The sequence below is a fragment of the Pygocentrus nattereri genome, chromosome 4, assembly GCF_015220715.1.
Source record: "Pygocentrus nattereri isolate fPygNat1 chromosome 4, fPygNat1.pri, whole genome shotgun sequence".
NCBI classification, from domain to species: domain Eukaryota; kingdom Metazoa; phylum Chordata; class Actinopteri; order Characiformes; family Serrasalmidae; genus Pygocentrus; species Pygocentrus nattereri.
Genome location: NC_051214.1, coordinates 36,328,525 through 36,348,958, shown reverse-complemented (window position 1 = coordinate 36,348,958; position 20,434 = coordinate 36,328,525). Strand labels below are relative to the sequence as shown.

At 38.6% G+C, this 20,434-nt stretch overlaps 2 protein-coding genes across 11 annotated transcripts in view; both read left to right on the top strand.

The window, feature by feature from the left end:
* Nucleotides 1-8,678, top strand: part of cep43 (centrosomal protein 43) — a 15,872-nt gene extending 7,194 nt beyond the window's left edge. For 2 of the 10 annotated variants that reach the window (XM_017682534.2, XM_017682552.2), the window contains 10 exons: nucleotides 48-110; nucleotides 2,548-2,765; nucleotides 3,144-3,212; nucleotides 3,490-3,567; nucleotides 5,695-5,784; nucleotides 5,918-6,045; nucleotides 6,259-6,333; nucleotides 7,931-7,964; nucleotides 8,069-8,156; nucleotides 8,504-8,678. In XM_017682534.2, coding sequence (XP_017538023.1) covers nucleotides 48-110; nucleotides 2,548-2,765; nucleotides 3,144-3,212; nucleotides 3,490-3,567; nucleotides 5,695-5,784; nucleotides 5,918-6,045; nucleotides 6,259-6,333; nucleotides 7,931-7,964; nucleotides 8,069-8,156; nucleotides 8,504-8,581 — 921 coding nt within the window. In that variant the 3' untranslated portion in view covers nucleotides 8,582-8,678. The remainder of the gene's footprint in view (nucleotides 1-47; nucleotides 111-2,547; nucleotides 2,766-3,143; nucleotides 3,213-3,489; nucleotides 3,568-5,694; nucleotides 5,785-5,917; nucleotides 6,046-6,258; nucleotides 6,334-7,930; nucleotides 7,965-8,068; nucleotides 8,157-8,503) is intronic. The other 8 variants (XM_017682543.2, XM_037537985.1, XM_017682575.2 and 5 more) reach the window with 8 other exon arrangements.
* A 148-nt stretch (nucleotides 8,679-8,826) lies between these two features.
* On the top strand, nucleotides 8,827-13,137 carry ccr6a (chemokine (C-C motif) receptor 6a). The gene is made up of 2 exons (XM_017681512.2): nucleotides 8,827-9,001; nucleotides 10,813-13,137. The coding sequence occupies exon 2, from the start codon at nucleotides 10,820-10,822 to the stop codon at nucleotides 11,996-11,998; it is 1,179 nt and encodes a 392-aa protein (XP_017537001.1). The 5' UTR covers nucleotides 8,827-9,001; nucleotides 10,813-10,819; the 3' UTR covers nucleotides 11,999-13,137.
* The last annotated feature ends 7,297 nt before the right edge of the window (nucleotides 13,138-20,434 follow it).

The window sequence follows — 20,434 nt, the reverse complement described above, 5'->3', positions numbered from 1 at the left end:
GCTGGTTAAGTGAAGAGGGAGGCTGATAGTTCTGTTTTTATATTCAGATACCCAGGTATAAGGGATTTATAAAGCCTAGTGCAGCGCAGGAAGAGCCGCCTGGGCCTCAGGTAAAGCACATGAGCTGAAACGCTAGCGCTAGGCCTCTTGCAGCACATGCCACTTTCTCCGTTGACACAAGCATATAGATATGCAGCTTTTTTTTTTTTCTTTTTTTGGTCCATTTTTGTTTCATTCACTGTGCTGTTTTCATTTCATTGTCTGTCATTGTATCTTTTGCATTGTACACAAATGCAAAACATTGGATGATGCTAAACTGTAGCTCATGAATTAATGTTACCTTACATTTAGTACAAGGCATAAATAAGCACGTAAGGTTATGGGAAGCTTCCACTAATCAGTAGTACTTTTGATATGACTGTCAAATCTTGCCATTATTCATAGGGCTGCACAATGAATCATAATTAATCTACAGCTGGTAGATTAAAGTTAGCATTTTGGAGATGCAAGGTTTTGTGCCGACAACAGTGATTGTTTAATAGCACTTTAAGTGTGCTATACACCAATTTCTTCAAACACTCAGCTGTACTACAGGAAGAAATGCATAACCAAAAATATGAAACTCAAAAACTGCTTTCTACAGTCACCAGCCAGTTCTTATTATTTATTTATATAACTGAGATACCAAGAGCATGTTAGCTGACTAGCTATTTGAGGAAATTTATTTTAATTACATCTGCTGTTTTTCTTTTAAAAGATAGTAGTTTTACATGTGTTACACAGTGCTATACTGGTGGGTGTTATTATATAAATTAGCAATTTTGGTGCTTAGAGTGGCCTAAAACTGTAGGTGACTGTCAAAACAATGCAGTTTGTGATATCTCAGCACCCACCAGGAAGCGATGTTCCAGTAACCCAAAAAAGTTACTGTATTTTGCTAGAGAGGTATTCATTTCAGAATTGTAAGGTGATGTCGACATCCAATATTTTTCATGTGCGTATCAGTATTGGCATTGGCAGATGCATAAACATTTATAAAATGTAGAAATTAGAAATAAAAATCTTCCTGCATTAGCAATGCAGAAAAACGCTTGAAGTGTTGCTAGTATAATGCATGAAGTGCAGATATTTTCACATAGCAATCTAGTGTCTCCTTTCGAATGTACTTTTCTGGAATACAACAAATACATTTAAAATATTCATTTTAATCATTTATTTTTAAGCTGAAACTGACTGTAGTTGCAACTGTATTCCTGCCCATACTTTGACTTGCAGAGCAGGAGCTGTTTGCTACTGGTGATGACTTAGGTAGCTTGATAATCATATAGATAAATCAGTGTTTGTTTCCCATCAGACTGATGAAAACAAAGCACAGAAATGTGTGGTTTCTTAAAAACTTTAATTCAGTGCTTTGCTGTTTAATTATCGCTTTTTATTTGAATGCGCTCTGAGCTATTCTGTAATATTTCAGGTTAGATTTGTTCTCAAGTGTTTGATCCAGTATTCTTTGCTGGTAGTGGCCCTGTGTTGATACTAGGTGTTAGATCTGTGCCATCTCTATTTGACACGCTCTCATGATGCCCTTTCAGTGGTTCCTGTATCTTTAACCAAATCTTTATCTCTGAAAAGATGTAACTGGTGTACTAATCATTCATCACTGTTGCATTTGAATGTGCTGTGTTTTACCAAAGGTGTTCAAAACAAAGGAATGTCTTCAGAATGTGCTGTGAGAAGACCACTAGCCTCCCTAATTACAGTCATGAATTGTTATTCCTTAAAAAAAAAAAAAAAAAACAGCAGTATATTTTTCCCATAATTGTGCAGCCTTATATTTTTTCATTGGTTTTATTTGAACTTTTCATTTACATTCTGGTTTTCCCTGCAACTGAATGCCTTGCAGATTTCTTTAAATGTAGTCATCTACATAGTAACTAACTTTTTATTTATTTTTATTTTTTGCGGCATGCTTTTTTCTTTAATTAATTTATTTCTACTGCACTAATGGACCATAATAAATAGAAAAAAGTATGTTGCATCTCAAGTAAATGTAGCATTTCAATTCATACAGCAGACAACTTCTCTGCCGAGTGATCATAATTTTCTCAAATTAATTTCTTTTAGGATTCCTCCATGTCTGTGTTGCTCATAGCTGGACGTTTTTATGTGGGCCAATTTCAGAAATGACTTTTGCACAGCCCACTGTTCTTGTAACTGATGTCAGTGTTTGACTCCAGTGAGCCAACTACAATAATCTCTCTCCAAAAAAAAAAAAGCTCAGAAAAGTCCAAATGTCAAAATGCAATTTTACTTGAGAATGTCATCTTGTCCTTTTAACAGCACTATTTCGTCTGAATTTCTCTCACCATGTACATCTTCAGCAGCATGGAACTCCCACTCACATCTCTTACAGATACTTTGACTAATTCTTTTAATTAAAGTGCTTCATAAACCATTAACTATTAATGTACCACACAATCAATAAATAAATGAATGTTGATACCAACCTCTTCTATAGGGCCTAATGTTATTCTGATGACCTTCACACAGGCTGGAGAGCTGTTGTTGAGTCACAGTGAGCTGCTGGGCTCCCAGAAGAACAGAGCTCTCGTGCAGGTCCCCAGTGGTGCCGGCGAAGGGCTTGCAGCAAGCAGGGTGGACCCCATGATACTTAGGACATCACTGGACCTGGGCCTAGAGGATGAGGAGGAGGAAGGAGACTCCTTCTTTGATGATCCTCTCCCAAAACCCCAAAAGACTTATGGCTGGTAAGTGCTGATAATTTGGAGCAAATCCCAGAATGTTCTCACTCACTGACACTGGACAATAAGCATGTTATCAGCAGACATTCATCAGTTAAAGTCTTTTAAACACCTGGTTTGCCAGTGCAGTACCATTTGGTAAGAAGTTGCAAAAGGGAACAGTTTCACTCAGTAAGTCAGTAGGTTGAGAAATGTGTTAGTTTTAAATGGAGGAGTAGTTTTATCGTGAAATGGAACACATTGGTAACTAAATAATAAAACAACAAACTATGTCCATTGTTTTTTGTTTTATCATAGGCCATGTATTGATGATCACTATATTTAAAAGCCCTGCTCACTTGCATCTTCTCTTTTTTTTTCTGTCATCACTGCATGTGGAAACAGTAGTATGCCATCTACAGATAAGCCATACTCAGGGCAGAGACATTCTGAAAAGAGCTTTAGTCAGAAAGAGTAAGTACTTCCTCTTCTCTCAGGGTGTTTGAATTAGTTTGTTTTAAGTCTCAAGCTGATTTTGAGTGCTGCTGTTCAGTTTTTTTCCACTGACGTGCATTAGAGGATGCCACACCAGCTCTTATCATGTGAAAAAGGCTAGCGCTTGGTTCTTTGTATTGGAGCGCTGCTGCTGTCTACTGCGCCTCTTGCTTCCTTTGCTTTTTGCTTCCCCCGTACCTGTCTTTCTCATTCTGTTACTGTCGTCTGTCTCTGCTTTCTTCCCTGGTCCTGTAAGGAGCCAGCACCTACAGAGGGAGGAGAGCCTGGCAGGGCCGTCCTTCTCCCAAATGAGGAGGGGTACTAGCCTCAATGAGTGAGTGTGCATGGAGTGATCACTCTGCCATTACTGCCCTCTGCAGCCATCTTACCCATGGATGCAAAACCAGGCTCTCTGGCCCTTTGGTGCCATGGACTCATCGTTACTGTAGCCACACTCTATCAAATGATAACGTTTCATTGTAACCACCCGTGTTTATTTAAGGCCTTGTCTATTCTAATATGGATGCTTTTAAAAATGCAGAAGTTTCCTCTGTTTTGACCTTCTATCTGCATTGACATGACAACCACTGATGGTGCATTTTTTCAAAATGCTCTCCTGTGCCTGGTGCTCCTTTCCCACAAAGCACTGAACAAAGAAGGTATACTTTTGTGCAAATCTTGAGTAAATTAGACAAATTTATACATACACTTGCTGATTTGTAATTACTTAGCAAAACTATTATAATGTAAACACATTAATTTGTTAATTCCATCAACATGGCTGATGTTCATGCTCAAGACCTTTAGAATTTTCTGAATAATCTCCACAAGGGCATCATTCACCCACTTCTACAATGATGGAAAACAGTTCTTTTACTGTGGGCTGCGCCACCATGTCTGGTGGCATTGTTTGAAGATGGGTATAAACAAGTCCTTATCTCCTATCACAACAACTTTCTAGAGGAACAGTCATTCTACATGCCATGCTGTCCACGAAGTGAGCAAATACCACATAAACTACTGTAGACTTCCCAGCGACAAAATTGTCAAAGAAATATATTCGTATGTGTAAGAAATTTTAATTAAATTAAAAAAACTTTAAATATACATTTAAATACATTTGACTACCAGGAGGTATCCACATTTTCATTGTCATGTTACATGCTCCTAATTATCACATGATCTTAGCTCCAGTATAAGCAAAATAGAGGATGACTGAATCAGGATGCTGTCCCTACTATCCATTTACTCTTGCTTTTACAACTGAGCATAACTGTGAAGAATATATTTTAAAAAATCATTGCAATCACTGCTGTAGGACTCCAACAGCAGGCATGGAATTGAAGCTTGAGCTCAGTTTATACCCACAACAACTCATTGACTAGACCTGACCAGTCCCTGTTAAATTTTAAATCTGAACACCTTGTATACATTAGCAAAGATGGATTATTGCAGACATTGTTTTACAGTTATTTTGTTTTGTTGCTGAGTCCTTGCTTTGACGTATAGAAATTTAACTAAAGACAGAATCCATGCACACTAATCTGTGTGCTCAGCTTGTGCTGTGGCTGATACTGGTTTAACTAGTGCAAAGAAGCACTCTTGTCAATTTTTTCCCCTCTGGCTAGTGGGTGGAATGGCTGCATCCATAGTTACTGAAAAGTCCTCATGCTATCATAGCTCAAAATACCAATGCAAGCTCTACACTGTACATGACCAGTGTGAATTATATCTGATGTAAAAACCTGACTCATTTGGAATTTTAAACCGTTGCCCCTGGCAAGGTTTTTGTTCTGGCATCCCTGGCTAAGTTGGAAAGAATGGATTTGTTGTACACATACAACAAAACAAAACAGGCCTGCATTTAAAAATTACTAATTAAAAAAAAAAAAAAGTGCAGTCTCTTACATGGATAATCAGCCCTAACCCAGCCTGAAGCCCAATGTCTGAAGCTCTGTAGCGGACCTTTGGGACAGACTCTTGCGTGCTCAGTTCCTTCTTATTAAAACGTATTAAAATTAGTTTTTGTAGGCCTATTTATAAAAAAAGGGGAATATTTATTTAATTACTTATTTAAAGTTCGTTTGCAATTGTTTATAAAGCCTAAAAATTTGTCTGTCTGCTGCACTTCTACTTTATCATAATTTATCGCTTCTCATATTGTCACTGTGATACCTAGTTTTATCAAACATTGTATTTCATATCCATATTGTGCAGCTCTAATCTGTATTAGTGTGGGCAAGGCATAATACGGTATAATTTGAATATTAAGTACAAGCTCAATGGCGTCATTAATTATTGTCTTCTGTCTACCTTTTAACACATTTTGCCTCTCTGCATTTTTGCATATCTTACCAATCTCAAAGCCCCCCTACTCTCTTCTCTTCTTTTCTCTGGGTGGGTGTGTGTATTATGCATTTCTGCGTGCATGTATGTGGGTGCACTCTCTTTCTGGGCTCAGTCTGTCTGCTATAGGCAGCGACACTGAGGGGGATACAGAAGACGTGTTCTCAGACCGTGAGAACAAGCGCAGCCCTGACTCTGAGTTCAGGTGAGCTGGGCTTTGCTCTGCTCTTCCTGCCATCTTCATACTTCCGCTTCTCCTCACATGCCTGTCACTTGAATTAACCACCAGTTGGTATGCACATCAATTCCACTAAGTGCCTTCTCTCGCTGTACCTTAGGAGAGCAGAATCAGCAAAGACAGCTGGAAGAACTCCCTCCCCCTTGTCAGACACCCCTCCATTAAAAAGTGTAGGCGGATCTCTCTCTGCAGAGAACAGCCAAAGAGACCCTGTCTCCTGTAAAAGCGGTATGATGATGTTATGCACTCAGCAGCCACTTTATTAGGTATACGTACTCTATAGTTGCCTTTAATAGAATAAGTTTCCATCAGTCATTTTCTCAGTAAAACCATGGTGAATTCCCACTCACAAATAACTGTAAAAGGTAATGGCAGCCTACTAAGCACATTTCTACACATAAGGTCTGCATACATTGGAAATCTGAATGGTTTTTCTTACAGGCACATCAAATTCCAAAGAAAAAAGCCTTCATGATTTTAAAGCATTGAATGAGAAGACCACATCTCCTCTTCTGGGTGAGATATTTTTGCATTGAGTTTTCAGTCTTGCTTATGTTTTATCATATTGGTGAACCTTTTTATTTAGTTGTTTTTTTTATTACATATTCCTGAAAGTTATATTTCAGATCAAAAGATGAATGAGGTTTCTAGGAATGTACAATTGCATTTGATATTGTTGCTGCAAGCATGCAGTCATGTATTTTCTTATTATTTTTGCCGATGTATGTTACAGTATTATGACAGGAAAAAAGATGAGGAAAAGTGTAACTGCTGCACCTGTAACGAAATGTCATAGTATAGTTATGCATGACTCGTTGTGCTAAATAGAAAGTTACAACTTACTGTTTACAACAAAGTACTTTAATTGATGTCACGTTATTGAATTTAGCAACAGATTTTTTTTTGTTTAAAAAATGTAGTGTCAGTTTGGCCACTTGAAGTGCAAATTGTTATTTGTGTTGCAACTTTGAGTGTCAGAAATGTGCTAGCATGTGTTCATGTAGCACACACGGTATGAGATGAGTAAAAGAAACACCAATAAAATATGTAAATAAATAAGTCTTTCCAAAAATCTGCCATAAGCCAATTTGGCTGTAAAGAAAGCAAGTTGAATTCATAATTCCCAATTTCCAACGTACTGGAGTATGTTGCTAAATGCCTTGACTTCTCAATGGTTGAACGTTCTTGTAATTGTGCAGTGTCGAAAGAGCTGTGAATATGTATTTGATGTAGCTATCAGAATTTGATTTTTGAAGTTAGCTTTGAGGTGAGGCATAAACCAAGATAAACTGTGATGAAAAAGAAAGCTACTTTGAAGATATAGCTAACAAAGCTAACACAAAAGCATTATGGGCAATTAGGAAATTGCAAAATTAATCCTGTAGATTATCTTGATAAAGAGAAAATGCTAGTTGAGTAAGCAGTTTGCAATGACCATTTAAGGAGAACTACAGGATCTAATGACTGTAAAGAGAACTTGCAGAAATATCCACCAAAGACTGGCTTAACTGGAATTTGTAATGAGACACAAAAATGAGGTAGAAAAGTTCTGGAACAGTTTCATGAACAAATGACGTAAAAAAATAAACCTTTATCAAAGGATGAAAAGACTAAAGTGTGAAGAAACAGGATGAAGTGCAAATGATGCAACGCAAACAAGGCAGCATCATGGCTTTGGGCCTGCATGGCTGGCAAACATCTTTCTGCACATTTTAGTGCATAATTTTTTATTTACTTGAAGAGTTTATCATTGTAAAACATAAAATATGCCGTCTTTTTTTTTTTTTTTTTTTTGGTATGTTATACTCACCAAGTAAACGAAAATTATGCCCTTAAAATTGCAGGGGTGTGTTCCCTGTAGAACGTTCATTTAGAAAAGTAATAAAACATAATTTGACCAGGCATGTCCTGAGTGTATATTCTTAATGCAGAAACACTTTATTCAAAACATAGTGCTCGCCTAAAGAAGTTAATCAGTAAAGTGTTAAACTGGCCTAGCCAGTCCAGTAACCAGGCTCAGGTGAGCATCTTAAAGCTGTATATCAACTCACTTTATGTAATCTTTAATGCATTCAGCAAGTTTTCTCACCATCACATTTTTCAACGTCCACAGATGAAGACCTCGACTATGACGATGATTTCAACAGGTGAATCTTGTTTTGTTTCATCTAGCATGCCCTTGGGCTCGAACTCCCTTGTTGATATTTAAGTCTTCGTTCTGCATGTGTTAACATCTCCGCCTCTCCCACAGCCATCGATCAGATAACTCGAAGAGTGAGTTGAGCATTGGTGAGGAGATTGAAGAAGTCTCTATCGAAGGACCTGATCTCAGTGACAAGGTACCTGCCGCAGTTCTCTGCAGATACTCCTCTTCGTGACCTCAAATTGGAACTTAGAGAAGCTAGAGAGGCCCTTCAGATAACACTGCACATTGTAATAGAAGCAGAAGTGAAATTGCGATGTTAATGAGGAAAGGTCTTTTTAAAAACAAACAAAAACACAAAAAAAACTTCAAAGGTGGAAGTGAATTTAGATACCCAGCCATGAAAGAAACCAACTTTGTGCCGTGTGATTTCTCAGCCTGAGTGTAATTCTTTTATGTCCGTATGGAAGTTTAACCTGTGAAGTTAGCTTCATGTGCAGTGGTTAAAGCATTCATTCACTGCTGCTCTGTCTCTTTCTCCAGCTCGACGAGATCACTCAGGACGTGAGTTTGTCTCAGCTGAGTCAAGGTGCAGCAGACTACATGGAAGATGTGGCGTGACACCATGACAACTGCTCCTGTGTTTCTGTGTTTGTGGATATTGTTATAAGCTTATTGTGTTAGCAGTTCCCATTAAAGCTCTACTGTTCAACATCAAGTTCCCTTCTTGTGGTTATGTTGCATAATATACTGTCTTTTTCCAGCCGCAGATTGAGTTTAGCTTTAGGTTTTTCAAGGGATTATTCTCATTGATAGTGTAATTTTGCCTGAGGTTGCTCTGTGCATATATCTGGAAACCCAGTACTGAAAGGATGAAGTGGTAATTACGAAGGCGAACAGCAAAGACATTCCAAAAAGGACAAAGGACTTAAGATCATATCTGTCAGACTCCACCTCAAACAAGCTTATGCATGCTCTGAGTGACAGTCGCTCAGTTGCACAGGACAGTCACGGGGGTAAAGCTGACTTCTGACAGAAGCGGTAAGAACTTTTTGTTTACTCTTAGCTCACTTTCAGGTTTTTTTGAGATGTATGTAACTGCAACAGACTGAGACTGAGGGTAAACCCTAAGGGGTTGTTTTCTGTTTTTAATTTTTTTTTTTTTTTTTTTTTTTTTATTTACTTTGTTGTTAGTTTCTCGGATTCTCTCCATAAGTTCCAATCGGATAATGTTTTGCACCTTTAGCGCCATCAATTATGGTAAGGTTAATTATTATATTTGATAAACTTCGTCAGCCAGCTGCTGTCATTTTATATTTAGTTTAGTTCATTTTTCACTGTGGTGCTGCGTTTTTTTTTTTTGTTTTGTTTTGTTTTTCCCTTTTTTTTCTAAATTAGCATGAGGTTTTTATTTTTTTTATTTATTTATTTGCAGCACCACACTGCAAAAATATCTAAATCTAAAACTAGCAGCTGGCTGGCAAGGTTTATCAATTGTAATCATCCACCTTTCTATAAATTATAGCCTTAAAAGATACAAACATCATATGATTAATTGAAACTTTTGAAACAATTGAAAATAAACATCCAAATTAGAGAGACGTACCACCTAGATTTGTTTGACTAAAATTGCAAGAGAATATATTTCTGAAAATGTTCATCAAACTTATTGGTAAGTGTGAAAGAGTGCAAACGTTATAATTACTGACATACTTCAAAGGAAGACCTCCGTTTTCAAGCCATATCAGAATGACTCCTTCTGAAACCAGAACTAAGCCACTTTTTTCTTTTTAGTATTTCACACTCCCAACTTTAACGTATGATTAAGTCGTTAGATTATGTTGTAAGAACAATCAGTGAACTTTCTAACAACCTACATCTTGACATTTAAAGCAGTTCACTTGAGCCTGAGCAGCGACTGAAAGTGAAAATACTTTATTTAAAAAATTAAAAATTGTCACCCTCTGTGGTTTTGCCCGGTCATGCGATCTGCCATATGTAATACCACATAGGGGGGAAAAAAAAACGTAACAGCTTAACAGATGTAGTGCTTTAAATATTCATAATCATATATAAATGTCAGTTCTATTAAGTTTTGTAAGCCACTTCCGGCACTACTGATACCATAAATAGGTCATTTACACTGAATCTTGACTCATGGCTCTTCGTGGCTTTTACAACATGACCTGGTTCCTGCAAATTTCCTCCTACTGCAGTATGAACATGGCATCTACCTGCAAAGCAATATCAAAACCTTAGATTTGACCTCCTGATATGGTGGTTTCGTGTGCGTCTTGTCTTACCTCTTGCATATATTCAACACATTTTAAAGATTTAAACACCCATGTTTTGTGCCCCATGTTGTTCAGTATATATATATATAGAAAACTTACATTTTGGGGGGAGAACTGACTAGCTTCTGTCTCTGTTCTAATTAGTGGTTTAAAAATAATAATAAAGAAAATGGGTTCGATTGGGGAAAAAAAAAAAAAAAAAAAAAACTTCATCACTTTAAACCACAAAATTAATGTCTGCCTCGTTCCACTTTTTACAATGTGTAAATGTCCTTTAATTTTAAGATGTTTTTCTTTCCTTCCAGTTTTGAGAGTGGTTTATTATTGCCTGTACTTGTTTCTGTATCTGTCGCTATAAAAAAAAAAACTGCATATTTTATGATGTTGACAAAAAAATGCATTATTTACACAGCCTAATGCTGCAATCACACAGTTTTTATAGATGATTTTAATTTAGATTTTTGTCTTGGTTTAGAAGTTTCAGGCTAGACATGACTAAAGCCATCTTTTGCTAGTTTTATCACTATTGATATAATTAAATTCTCATGTCCCTCACAGAGTCAAAATGAATGATTCATACGAAGACTACTATCTTGAAACAGTAGAGCCATGTGAGGAGCAGGGATACCACAACGTCCAGCACTTTCTCCATGTTTACGTGCACTCCATCATTTGCATACTAGGCTTTGTCGGCAACATCCTAGTCATCCTCACATATGCCTTCTACAAGAGGACCAAGTCCATGACAGATGTTTACCTGCTGAATGTGGCCATAGCAGACATCCTGTTTGTGGTTGCACTGCCTCTGATTATCTTCAGTGAGCAGAGCGACTGGGCTTTGGGAACATGGTCATGCAAGCTGCTGCGTGGCATCTACAGCATCAACCTGTACAGTGGCATCCTCCTTCTGGCCTGCATCAGCTTAGACCGCTACCTGGCTATCGTGCAGGCCCGCAGGTCCTTCAGGCTGCGTTCCAGAACCCTCGTCTACAGTTATCTGATATGTGGTGCAGTCTGGTTCATGGCCTTGCTCTTGTCTTTGCCCACTTTCATCTACTTCGAGCGCTACAAACCCAGTAATGGCCAAAGTCACCTAAGCTCTGAAAATGATCGCAACCAGACTAACAGCCGTAATAATGCAGATGGGTCAGAGTATCTGGTAACCTTGCCTGGGGACTGGTACACATTTCAAGAAAAGCAGTATGTGTGTGACTGGTTCTTTAAAGAGAACCACACTGCCCGGCAGATGAAGACTCTGGTGCCCAGCACCCAGGTAGCAGTGGGCTTCTGCTTGCCTCTACTGGTCATGGCCTTCTGCTACTCACAAGTGGTCTTCACCCTGCTACGTGCAAAAAACTTCCAAAGGCACAAGGCTGTGCGTGTTGTGCTGACTGTGGTGCTGGTCTTCATTGCCTGCCACCTGCCATACAATGTAGCACTGCTCTATGACACCATCACCATGTTCTTCCTAAAGGAGTGCAGTGACCATGAGCACTTGCGTCTGGCGCTGATCCTCACCAAGAGCCTGGCCTACCTGCACTGTTGCCTCAACCCCCTGCTGTACGCCTTTGTCGGAGTCAACTTCAGGAACCATTTTCGCAAGATCGTGGAGGATGCCTGGTGCCTGGGGAAGCGGTACATTGGGGCCAGGCGTTCCTCTCGGAACACTTCAGAAGCCTACCTGTCGTCCAGGAGGTCTGTGGACAGTGCCGCCTATGACAATGCCACCTCCTTTACCATGTGAACAGAAAACCAGCTGACCAATGTCTACCCCCTTGGCACTCATTTGAAGTTGAGATATACTGTATTAAAAAACTTTTCAAGGCTGTGGCACACTGACCAAACATTCTTCAACAAACACCATTGTTTTACTATTCCTGAATAACAACTGAGAGACCAGTCCAAATGAGGGGATATTGTGGTTAATCAGAGTGAATGGGGGTGAATGAGGAGAACGTCCTATAATGGTAAATCAGAACATTCTAAAACAGTGTAAATGAAGAGAGCGTCCTATAATGGTAAATCAGAGGAAGAACATTCTTAAACAGTGTGAATGCTGGAGAACAGTGTAGAACAGTGTGCATGAGGGGAGAACGTTCTAAAACAGAAGTGAAATGGGGAGAATATTGTAGAACAGTTTAATGAGAGTTAAATGCTGTGGAACAGTGCAAAGGGAAAGAGAACATTGTAGAAGTGTGAAAGAGGGGAGAACATTCTAGAACAGTGAATCCTGGCAGAAAATTTTAGAACTACATGAATGAGAAGTTAAATGCTGTGGAATAATGCAAAGGGAAAGTGAACATTGTAGAACAGTGTGAAAAAGGGGAGAATGTTCTAGAGCCCTGAATAAGGGGGAGAATATTGTAGAACAGTGTGAATGAGAGTTAAATGTTGTAGAACAGTGCAAAGGGAAAGAGAATATTGTAGAACAGTGTGAAAGAGGGGAGAACATTCTAGAACAGCGAATCAGGGGTGAATGTTGTAGAACAGTTTGAATGAGAGTTGAATCTTGTAGAACAATGTGAATCGGGGAGAACATTGCAGAATAGTGTAAATGGGAGGAGAACATTCTAGAACAGTGTGAATCAGGGGGAGAACATTCTCAACCCCGTGTTTGAGTTTGTTGGAGAATGTTGAGTTCAGTGAACTTCAGTGCGCAAAAGAATTTCTGCATAAAACATTTGCCTTTGTAAGCATGAAACTAACTGCCACAGTGATTTCTTAAGACTTCACTGCTCTTAAAATCTATTTTTTCTTTTTTATGTGTGTGTGTATAAGGTTTTTTAATTGAAGCCTTCTATATGTCATAGTATGCTTGAACTCATGCAACTGAAATAGGAAAAAAAAACTTTTTATACATATTAATAAACTTTATCTTTTTAATCTGAGGTGTTACATTCATACAGCAGGCTTACATTTATCACATTCACAGCAACTGAGCTCCCCTGATGATCCAGCTGATGGTGCAGATGAGAATGTCATGTCAGAGATTCTCTGTTTTATGCTTATTTATTCTCAGAAGGGTTTTTGTCCAGCCATTGATAATGCGGCAGTGCTAATGCAACTGTGAGAAGGAATGGAGAGAAAAGAGCAACACACTTCCCTGTGGCTGACGTCAGAGACGTAGGTTAAATGTTTTCTTTTAGAACACAAGCGAGATAAAATGAGCAGATGTTTGCAGGCAACAGTGAGCTCACAGTTCAACATTGGTTAATTCATTATTGTGGTTTCCAAAGATCACAGCGTTATCTGACCAGTCAATCTGTAGCGCTCTTCATATTTGAATAGGAGGGTTCTCCTCCAGTTACTGTCTGATTGACTCATTGTGTAGATGGTTTGTCCCTGCACATCAAAGAGGTGCTGCAGGTGAGCAGTTATTGAAGGCCAATGTAGTGTCATAAATACATTTTAAACAATTAAACATGGAAATAGTACTAATATGAAAAATGAAAATCGAATGTGTCAAAATGCAGATTTTATTAGCAGTAGGTATATTTAAGCAAGTAAGGCTTTTCATAGTATATCTCCACAGGACTTTTCTAGTGAAAACTGGACGTTCATTTTTTTTTTTAATTACACGTAAAATAAACTTTCTAACATATAGGAACTGAATTTCCACATCCAACAGTTTAATTTTCAGAAAGAAATCAGTGGGAACATGACATGATCAAATTAATGGTTTCTTTTTTTCATTTTAATTTGTATGTGTTTAAAATTCATAATAGGGAAAAAAGCTTGTTTCAGTCAAACAAATTTGTAAAAGACAAGAATTATTCCCAGTGACAACAAACCTGCTAAATGACTATGGACTAACACCAACTAATAAATATTTTCTCAGTTACTGATGCTACATCTTACAGACTTTTAAGTCCTGGCATGTCAACTAATACAATGTCAACTAATACATTTTCACCATCAAATGCTACGTTTGCCTTAGTGTGTAAGAGTCATAAACTCTAAAATGTGGCATAGCTTTTGCACATGCAAATATTTTCCTCCAACATGTTAAACTTGGCAAATAAACAGTGCAGTAAGTGCAGTGCCTTGAGAGTGAAAAGACAATACATTGACTGTAAGCTAAAAAGCTGTGGATAAGTGAGTTATCAGAATACTATAGTATTTCTGCTTCTTAACCCGGATAAATGTCTGACAAAATCCAAAAACACTTTCACAGAGTGTCAGTAAAACAAAGGCTTACAGTCACATGCAGAAGTCTGAGCAAATTGCATGTTTTGTTGGCTTTCTGAGTGAAAACATGTAAACACATTCTCCATGGAGAACACACCTTTATGGCACTTTCCAGTGCACAATTCTGTTCATTTATATTTTTCATATAAAACTCCATATAAAAATGTGTGCACAGACCTTTGCACATGTTTAATCTTGTTCCTTTTTCCTATGTGTAAAATTCACTTAACTCAGTGAACTTTAATTCACTTGAATATATTTGTAATTATAAGATTATAAAACATAATATGACCAAGGGGTGCCCAAACCTTTGCAAAGGTCTGTATGCATGCCATAGATATCAAAACATCAAAGTCAAAGTACCATGGTTGTGGTGGGATGAGGGCAAAAAGACAAAACAATGTACAAGGAATGGTAGGTCTTAAATAGTGGTACTATTTTTTGTTTCTTTCTGTTTCTTTTTGTAACTTTCTGGTGGGCAAGAAATTGTCCTGGCAGGCCAGCTTTGGTCTGAGGACCAGTCTTTGGGCAGCACTGATTTATTTAGAAATCAGAAAAGGTAAATCAATGACTGTGTGCCATGCACCCCCCGGACACTCAGCGGCGACGAACGGGAGAGAGTCGGGAGTGTGGAGATGGCGGAGCGCAAAGCCTGAGCTCCCCGGATGGACGCGAGGCATGAGAATGGCAGCGGGAGGAGGAGGACGAGGACGCTGGTGCCAACCGTGAGAGTGACCAGTGCAAGGAGCGCGCACCGAGCTCTGTCGTGCCCTGTTATGCAGCGAGGCCGCTACATTCGACCCAGGTGGCTGAGCTGCCAGCTGGGGGCGGTAATGGGGAGGCGGAGCGGCGAGCTCTCGTTCCCTCTCGGCTCTGTCCAGCATAGCTCAGTGCAGTGTTTAGTTTGTGTTTACTTATTTTGTGTGAGAATAAAGATTTGGCTGCTGCAGCGCTGAACCCTGCCTCCAGTGTCCTCGTTGAGCCCGGGGTAGCACATGCCGTGCTACAGACTGGAAATGTACGTGTATGTGAGTAAAATGTATTTAACCATGAAAAACTTTGCTGCTGTCAGGACAAAACCACAAATCTACAAATTAATAACTTAACAGGAGCAAGAAAAAAACTTTATTTTAAAAGTAGGTCAATGGAACCAGACTTTTTCCCCCAAGTAATTTTGGGACATTTCCTTTGGTTTATTCATTATGAAATTAACACACTAGGTAAAGGGAGGCAGGCAAGAGTACAGTATGCTTTGGCCTAAAACCTCTAAACACAACCTGTGAAATTTTACACACAAGCCAGATTTACTCTCACACCCACATCACATATGTAACCTTCACTAAGATCTGATAAAAAGCTGTGTGAGTGAAAAATACAGAGAGTTTCAGGTGAAAAACGGTACCTTAGGAAAAAAAAAAACAGAGAGGAAAGACTGAAGTTTGATCTGGGTCACAAAATATGAATAATGAACCGACTCTTGCTTTCTGTTAAGCTAGTAAAACAACCTGGTACATTCTGGATTCTAATTAGGCCACATTTTCATCTACATCCGTAAGAAGTTTTATTTAGATTGTGCCTTTTGTAATTACAGGGTTGCTTTAATATATGGTCACATTACAGCTTGTGTTTTATTTTTTTCTTCATCCTCTTTACTGTAGCTTGTCTGTTGCCGCAGCTTGTTCCTCTTTGTTGTAAGAGCGAGCTGCTATAGCTCTTGAAGTGCACAGTGAGAGGAAGGGCAATCATGTAGAATCAGCTATTTTGGAGCACTTCAAAAACTCGTGTTTATTCTAAGTTGCTGCTTCCTTCTACATGGGCAAAATACAAGTTTACTAATAGATTGTAATAATCAGGTGGGCAAACTCCAATGAATGACAGCAGAGATACCCTTAGTAAAATATTGATCAGGAAAAGTATAATAAATTGATTACTAATATCATGTCCATTTGTATTTTTTACAAACGTTTTTGCCTGTTAATGCACTTAAAGCTGCACTACATAAGTCTTCTGATTAAAATTAGGTAGCATTACTGAGTCAAAAGAAAAAAGCATACTATAGTGAGTGTGCACTGATGTGAGTCACCCAGAAAAACATGAAATACTGATTGAAAAGTCAGTTGAAGTGTCAGGTTCGATTTTGCAGGTGTTTTTCGGACCACGTCATAAGTCTTAACAGTTTAATATCACACTCACAGGCTCATAACGAAGCTCTGGCGTAACGTTCAAGTCTCATGCAAAAAAGATTAAAAAAAACAATACTGATAAAGACATGAAGACAATAGTAGATTATTCACTCACATGTTCTGAAAACATGACCTTCATCAAGTTTTGACTGAATTCTCTTTGAATACTTTTTCAACTCACACACAATCACCAGATTCCCCCACTCGCTGGGGTCTGAAGCACAATCAGCATTACAGAATGTTTTTTCTGTATCTGTTGTGAATTTACTGATTTCCACTTGTAGCTTGAAAGCATGTTTTGTGAGATGTTCTGACAAATCACCGTTTCTGTTTTTGTGTATTCAATTTAGCAGCATGGTGCAATAAGAAGAGCGTGGGTTTGATTCCCGGCCGGGCGACCGGGGTCCTTTCTGTGTGGAGTGTGCATGTACTCTCCTTGTCTGTGTGGGTTTCCTCTGGGTACTCCATTTTCTCCCACCATCCAAAGACATGCAGTCAGGCTTTTTGGACATGCTAAATTACCCCTATGTGTATATGTATGTCCTGTGATGGCATGGCAACCTTCCCAGGGTGTATGCAGTCATTGGGCAGTAGGCAGCGTACACCCTGGGAAGTGTGTATTCAATCCAAAATCCTGGGATGTTATCTGAATTTCAAATGCCACAATCAGCGTTGCAACATTTTCTTAAATTGCAAAAGCTTGTCAGACATGCCTGGGCCTAGTTACAGTGCCTAAGCTATGACTGGATACTCTGTATTTTGGGGAGAGATTGTATAAAAAGTGCACTATGATTGGTTTGATTTCTTTGTGAAGTGCATCACATTTTTTGTATAATAAGTAAAATTGTTTTTACCTCAAGCCATCTTGCAGAAAGTGGTGCAATAGAAAGTAGGACATTTCACAGTGAAATGTAAAGTGAAAAAAAAAGTATCATACTTCAAAGAAGTACTTAAGTACAGGAATGAAGTACATGTACTTTGTTACTGTAACTGAAAATAAGGGATTTAACATTTTGGGTTCTATGACTTATCCGTCCCATATTGTCTGCCACACTGTTGCATCTTCCTTGAACCCCCCATAACTGACACAGTGGGAACAGAACACAACTGTAAACTGAGTGGAAAGCAGCCAATTGTGTGTATTTCAGCACAAGGTTATTGTTCTGAGAGTTTGAACATCAGATCTGTGCACATTTGGCCACAGAGTGTAAACAATCCAGGAAACACTTAGACAGAAAAGATCAAACATAGTGCTTACTTCCCAACTGCAGCTTAAAGCTGGTATTGTTCATGTTGTTTCTGAGGCCCAACGGCTTGAGGACACACTGCTGCACCTGCTGCACACTGACCATTTTTGTGTGTGTATCTGTGTGTCGAAGAAAGGGAAACTCTGGGCTCTTCTTTGAAAAAAACCTTTGAGATCAACAAAAACCTCTTTTTCTTCATCAAACGTTGTTACTGTAAAGTTAGCAACATAACATTAAAGAGCAACCCACAATAGGAAAATTGCACTTGAAGGAATGCTCCATTTAATCCCTACCTACCACATCTGTAGTATATAGATACTACGGATTAAAATGGACAATAATTTAAATGTGTTCACTAAGTAAAAGAAATGAAAACTTGATGTTTCAAAACACACTTAAAATGGGAGGCATTGGGCAGTTGCTCCAGTTCACGGAAGGGGTCTGATATGCAGATCTGCATTACGTGTGCTGCGTCGCCCTCCTTAAAGGGATGTTAAATATTGTTGTTTTGAGTGGTAACATCGCTGTTCTGTGTCTTGCTTGTGTTCATGTGTTGGGCTGTGGGTAAGAAAGTGAGGGTTAGGAAATCTACCATAGTGTGAAGAGCTGTGGCTAGCAGTCATTTTGCTTGCTATCCACAGCTGTGCTATGTGCCTTTTCTGGTGGTGTTAATGAGCAGTTTTCCTAGCAGAAATTATGGTCTCTGCCATGTCTCCTTCATCACCAAGATGCTACAATATGGTTGCACCCATGGCTATTATGAGAGGCACAGCTTTTGCACAAATCGTGGTCCTTTATTTTCCAGCTGTTGTTGGCCACAGTCATGCTTTGACATGCCAGTTTTCTTTCTCTAACAGCTTGTTTGCTACTCAGCTCACATCTCCTGTTTTGCTGCTCACACTCACCCTCAACAATGTAAGTCCTCAGCAAAAGAAACTCAGGAAAGGAATGCTGTATAACCAACCTAAAACTAACATGTAAACATTTCACTACAATATGTTTTGACAATATAACCCTTCTTAGGATGAGGTAGACAATGAAGTAATACATTGAAAAAGTTCCAGGCACTTTCAGCAGCACCTAACCTGAAGTTAGTTCCAGTAAACACTACAAAGGCAAAGTATTTGACCATTTTTGTCTTTGCCTCACTCTAATAATGAACAGCTCAGGGCTAATTTTTAACAGTTAACAATATTTGTTTTGGGATCAAGTCTTGTTCTGCTGGTTAGCTCCTTTGATGCTCATGACACACTTGGGTTATTTACGTGCTTCTTTTGATGCGCGTATGTGTGTCATTTCAGGACACAGGTTTGTTCACATTAAAGACAGATTTGAGTCACTTAGACACATGTGAAGTTAGAAAGATCAGATATGAGTAAAAAAATTCAGTACTGAAGATTGAGGCTTGTAATGTGAAGGTAGGCTTAATTACTTTTCCCTGACATTTACTGGTATCCATGCATGATCCTGCAAAAACTCTGCCCACTCCACTACCCAGGAAATATTCGTTCATTCATCTTCTAAGCGGCTTACCTTTATGGTTGTTGGGGTTACTGGAACCTATCCTAGTGTTCTTTGGGCAGAAGGCAGGAAACACCCTGGACACGTCGCCAGTCCATTGCAGGACAGACACCCAGATATACATATTCAGACCAAGGGGCATTCAGTTGGTCTCTTCAATTGGCCTGACTGCATGTCTTTGGACTGTGGAAGGAAACCCAGCCAAACATGGGGACAGTCCTACCCACTGCGTCACCGTGCCACCCACTCTGCAAACAAGTAACCACAAATTCTTCCCTTTGATAAACTAATACCTTGCTAATTATTAACTAATAATATAGATACACAACTTTATTTACAAATACTTCAAATTAAACACGTCATAATTAACTTGCTGATGGAATTCAGAAACTGCCCATAGACTTTAATTTTACGTGTGTTGTGTCTTTTAACTGAGAGGACTAATGTACGGAAAAATGAGACATCTTAAATACGATGATTTACATTCTGAACATTATGCACGTGGAAGTGAAATGACTAGAATTTGCCATCTTTATAAATTCTAACAATAAACAAATACTTACAACAGACAGGATAATACAAGTGAATGAATGAATACAGAGAGGAGAATAAATGTAGTAAAAATGAAAGATTCTATTATTGTTGTTATTATTGTTGTTGTTGTTGTACAATAAATGATTCTCATGGTCTAAATCACAGAAGAAAAATGATCAGTACCGACAAGTCCATAATCCTAAAAAAACCAGCATGCCCATCATGAAGCAGAATCAACCACAAAAACACTGAGATACGGAAACTAAATCACTAAACATGAGAATTTAGCAGGGTAATGAAAACTATGACTCATAATTGTATCCACAGGCTTTCAAGACTTTACAAAAGCAGGAGCAAATAGAGGGACTAATTATGCCAACATGTCAAATAAATCTCAAGACACAGTTTATATTTATAATGAGAGGGAGGGGTCAAGAGTTTCTGTGACATCATTATGACATAATATAATGTAATATTTAATAATAATTTAAAAATAAATAAATAAAC

What these genes read in the sequence shown, in the direction of transcription:
- ccr6a (XM_017681512.2), top strand. Translation starts at nt 10,820, where the DNA reads ATGAATGATTCATACGAAGACTACTATCTTGAAACAGTAGAGCCATGT.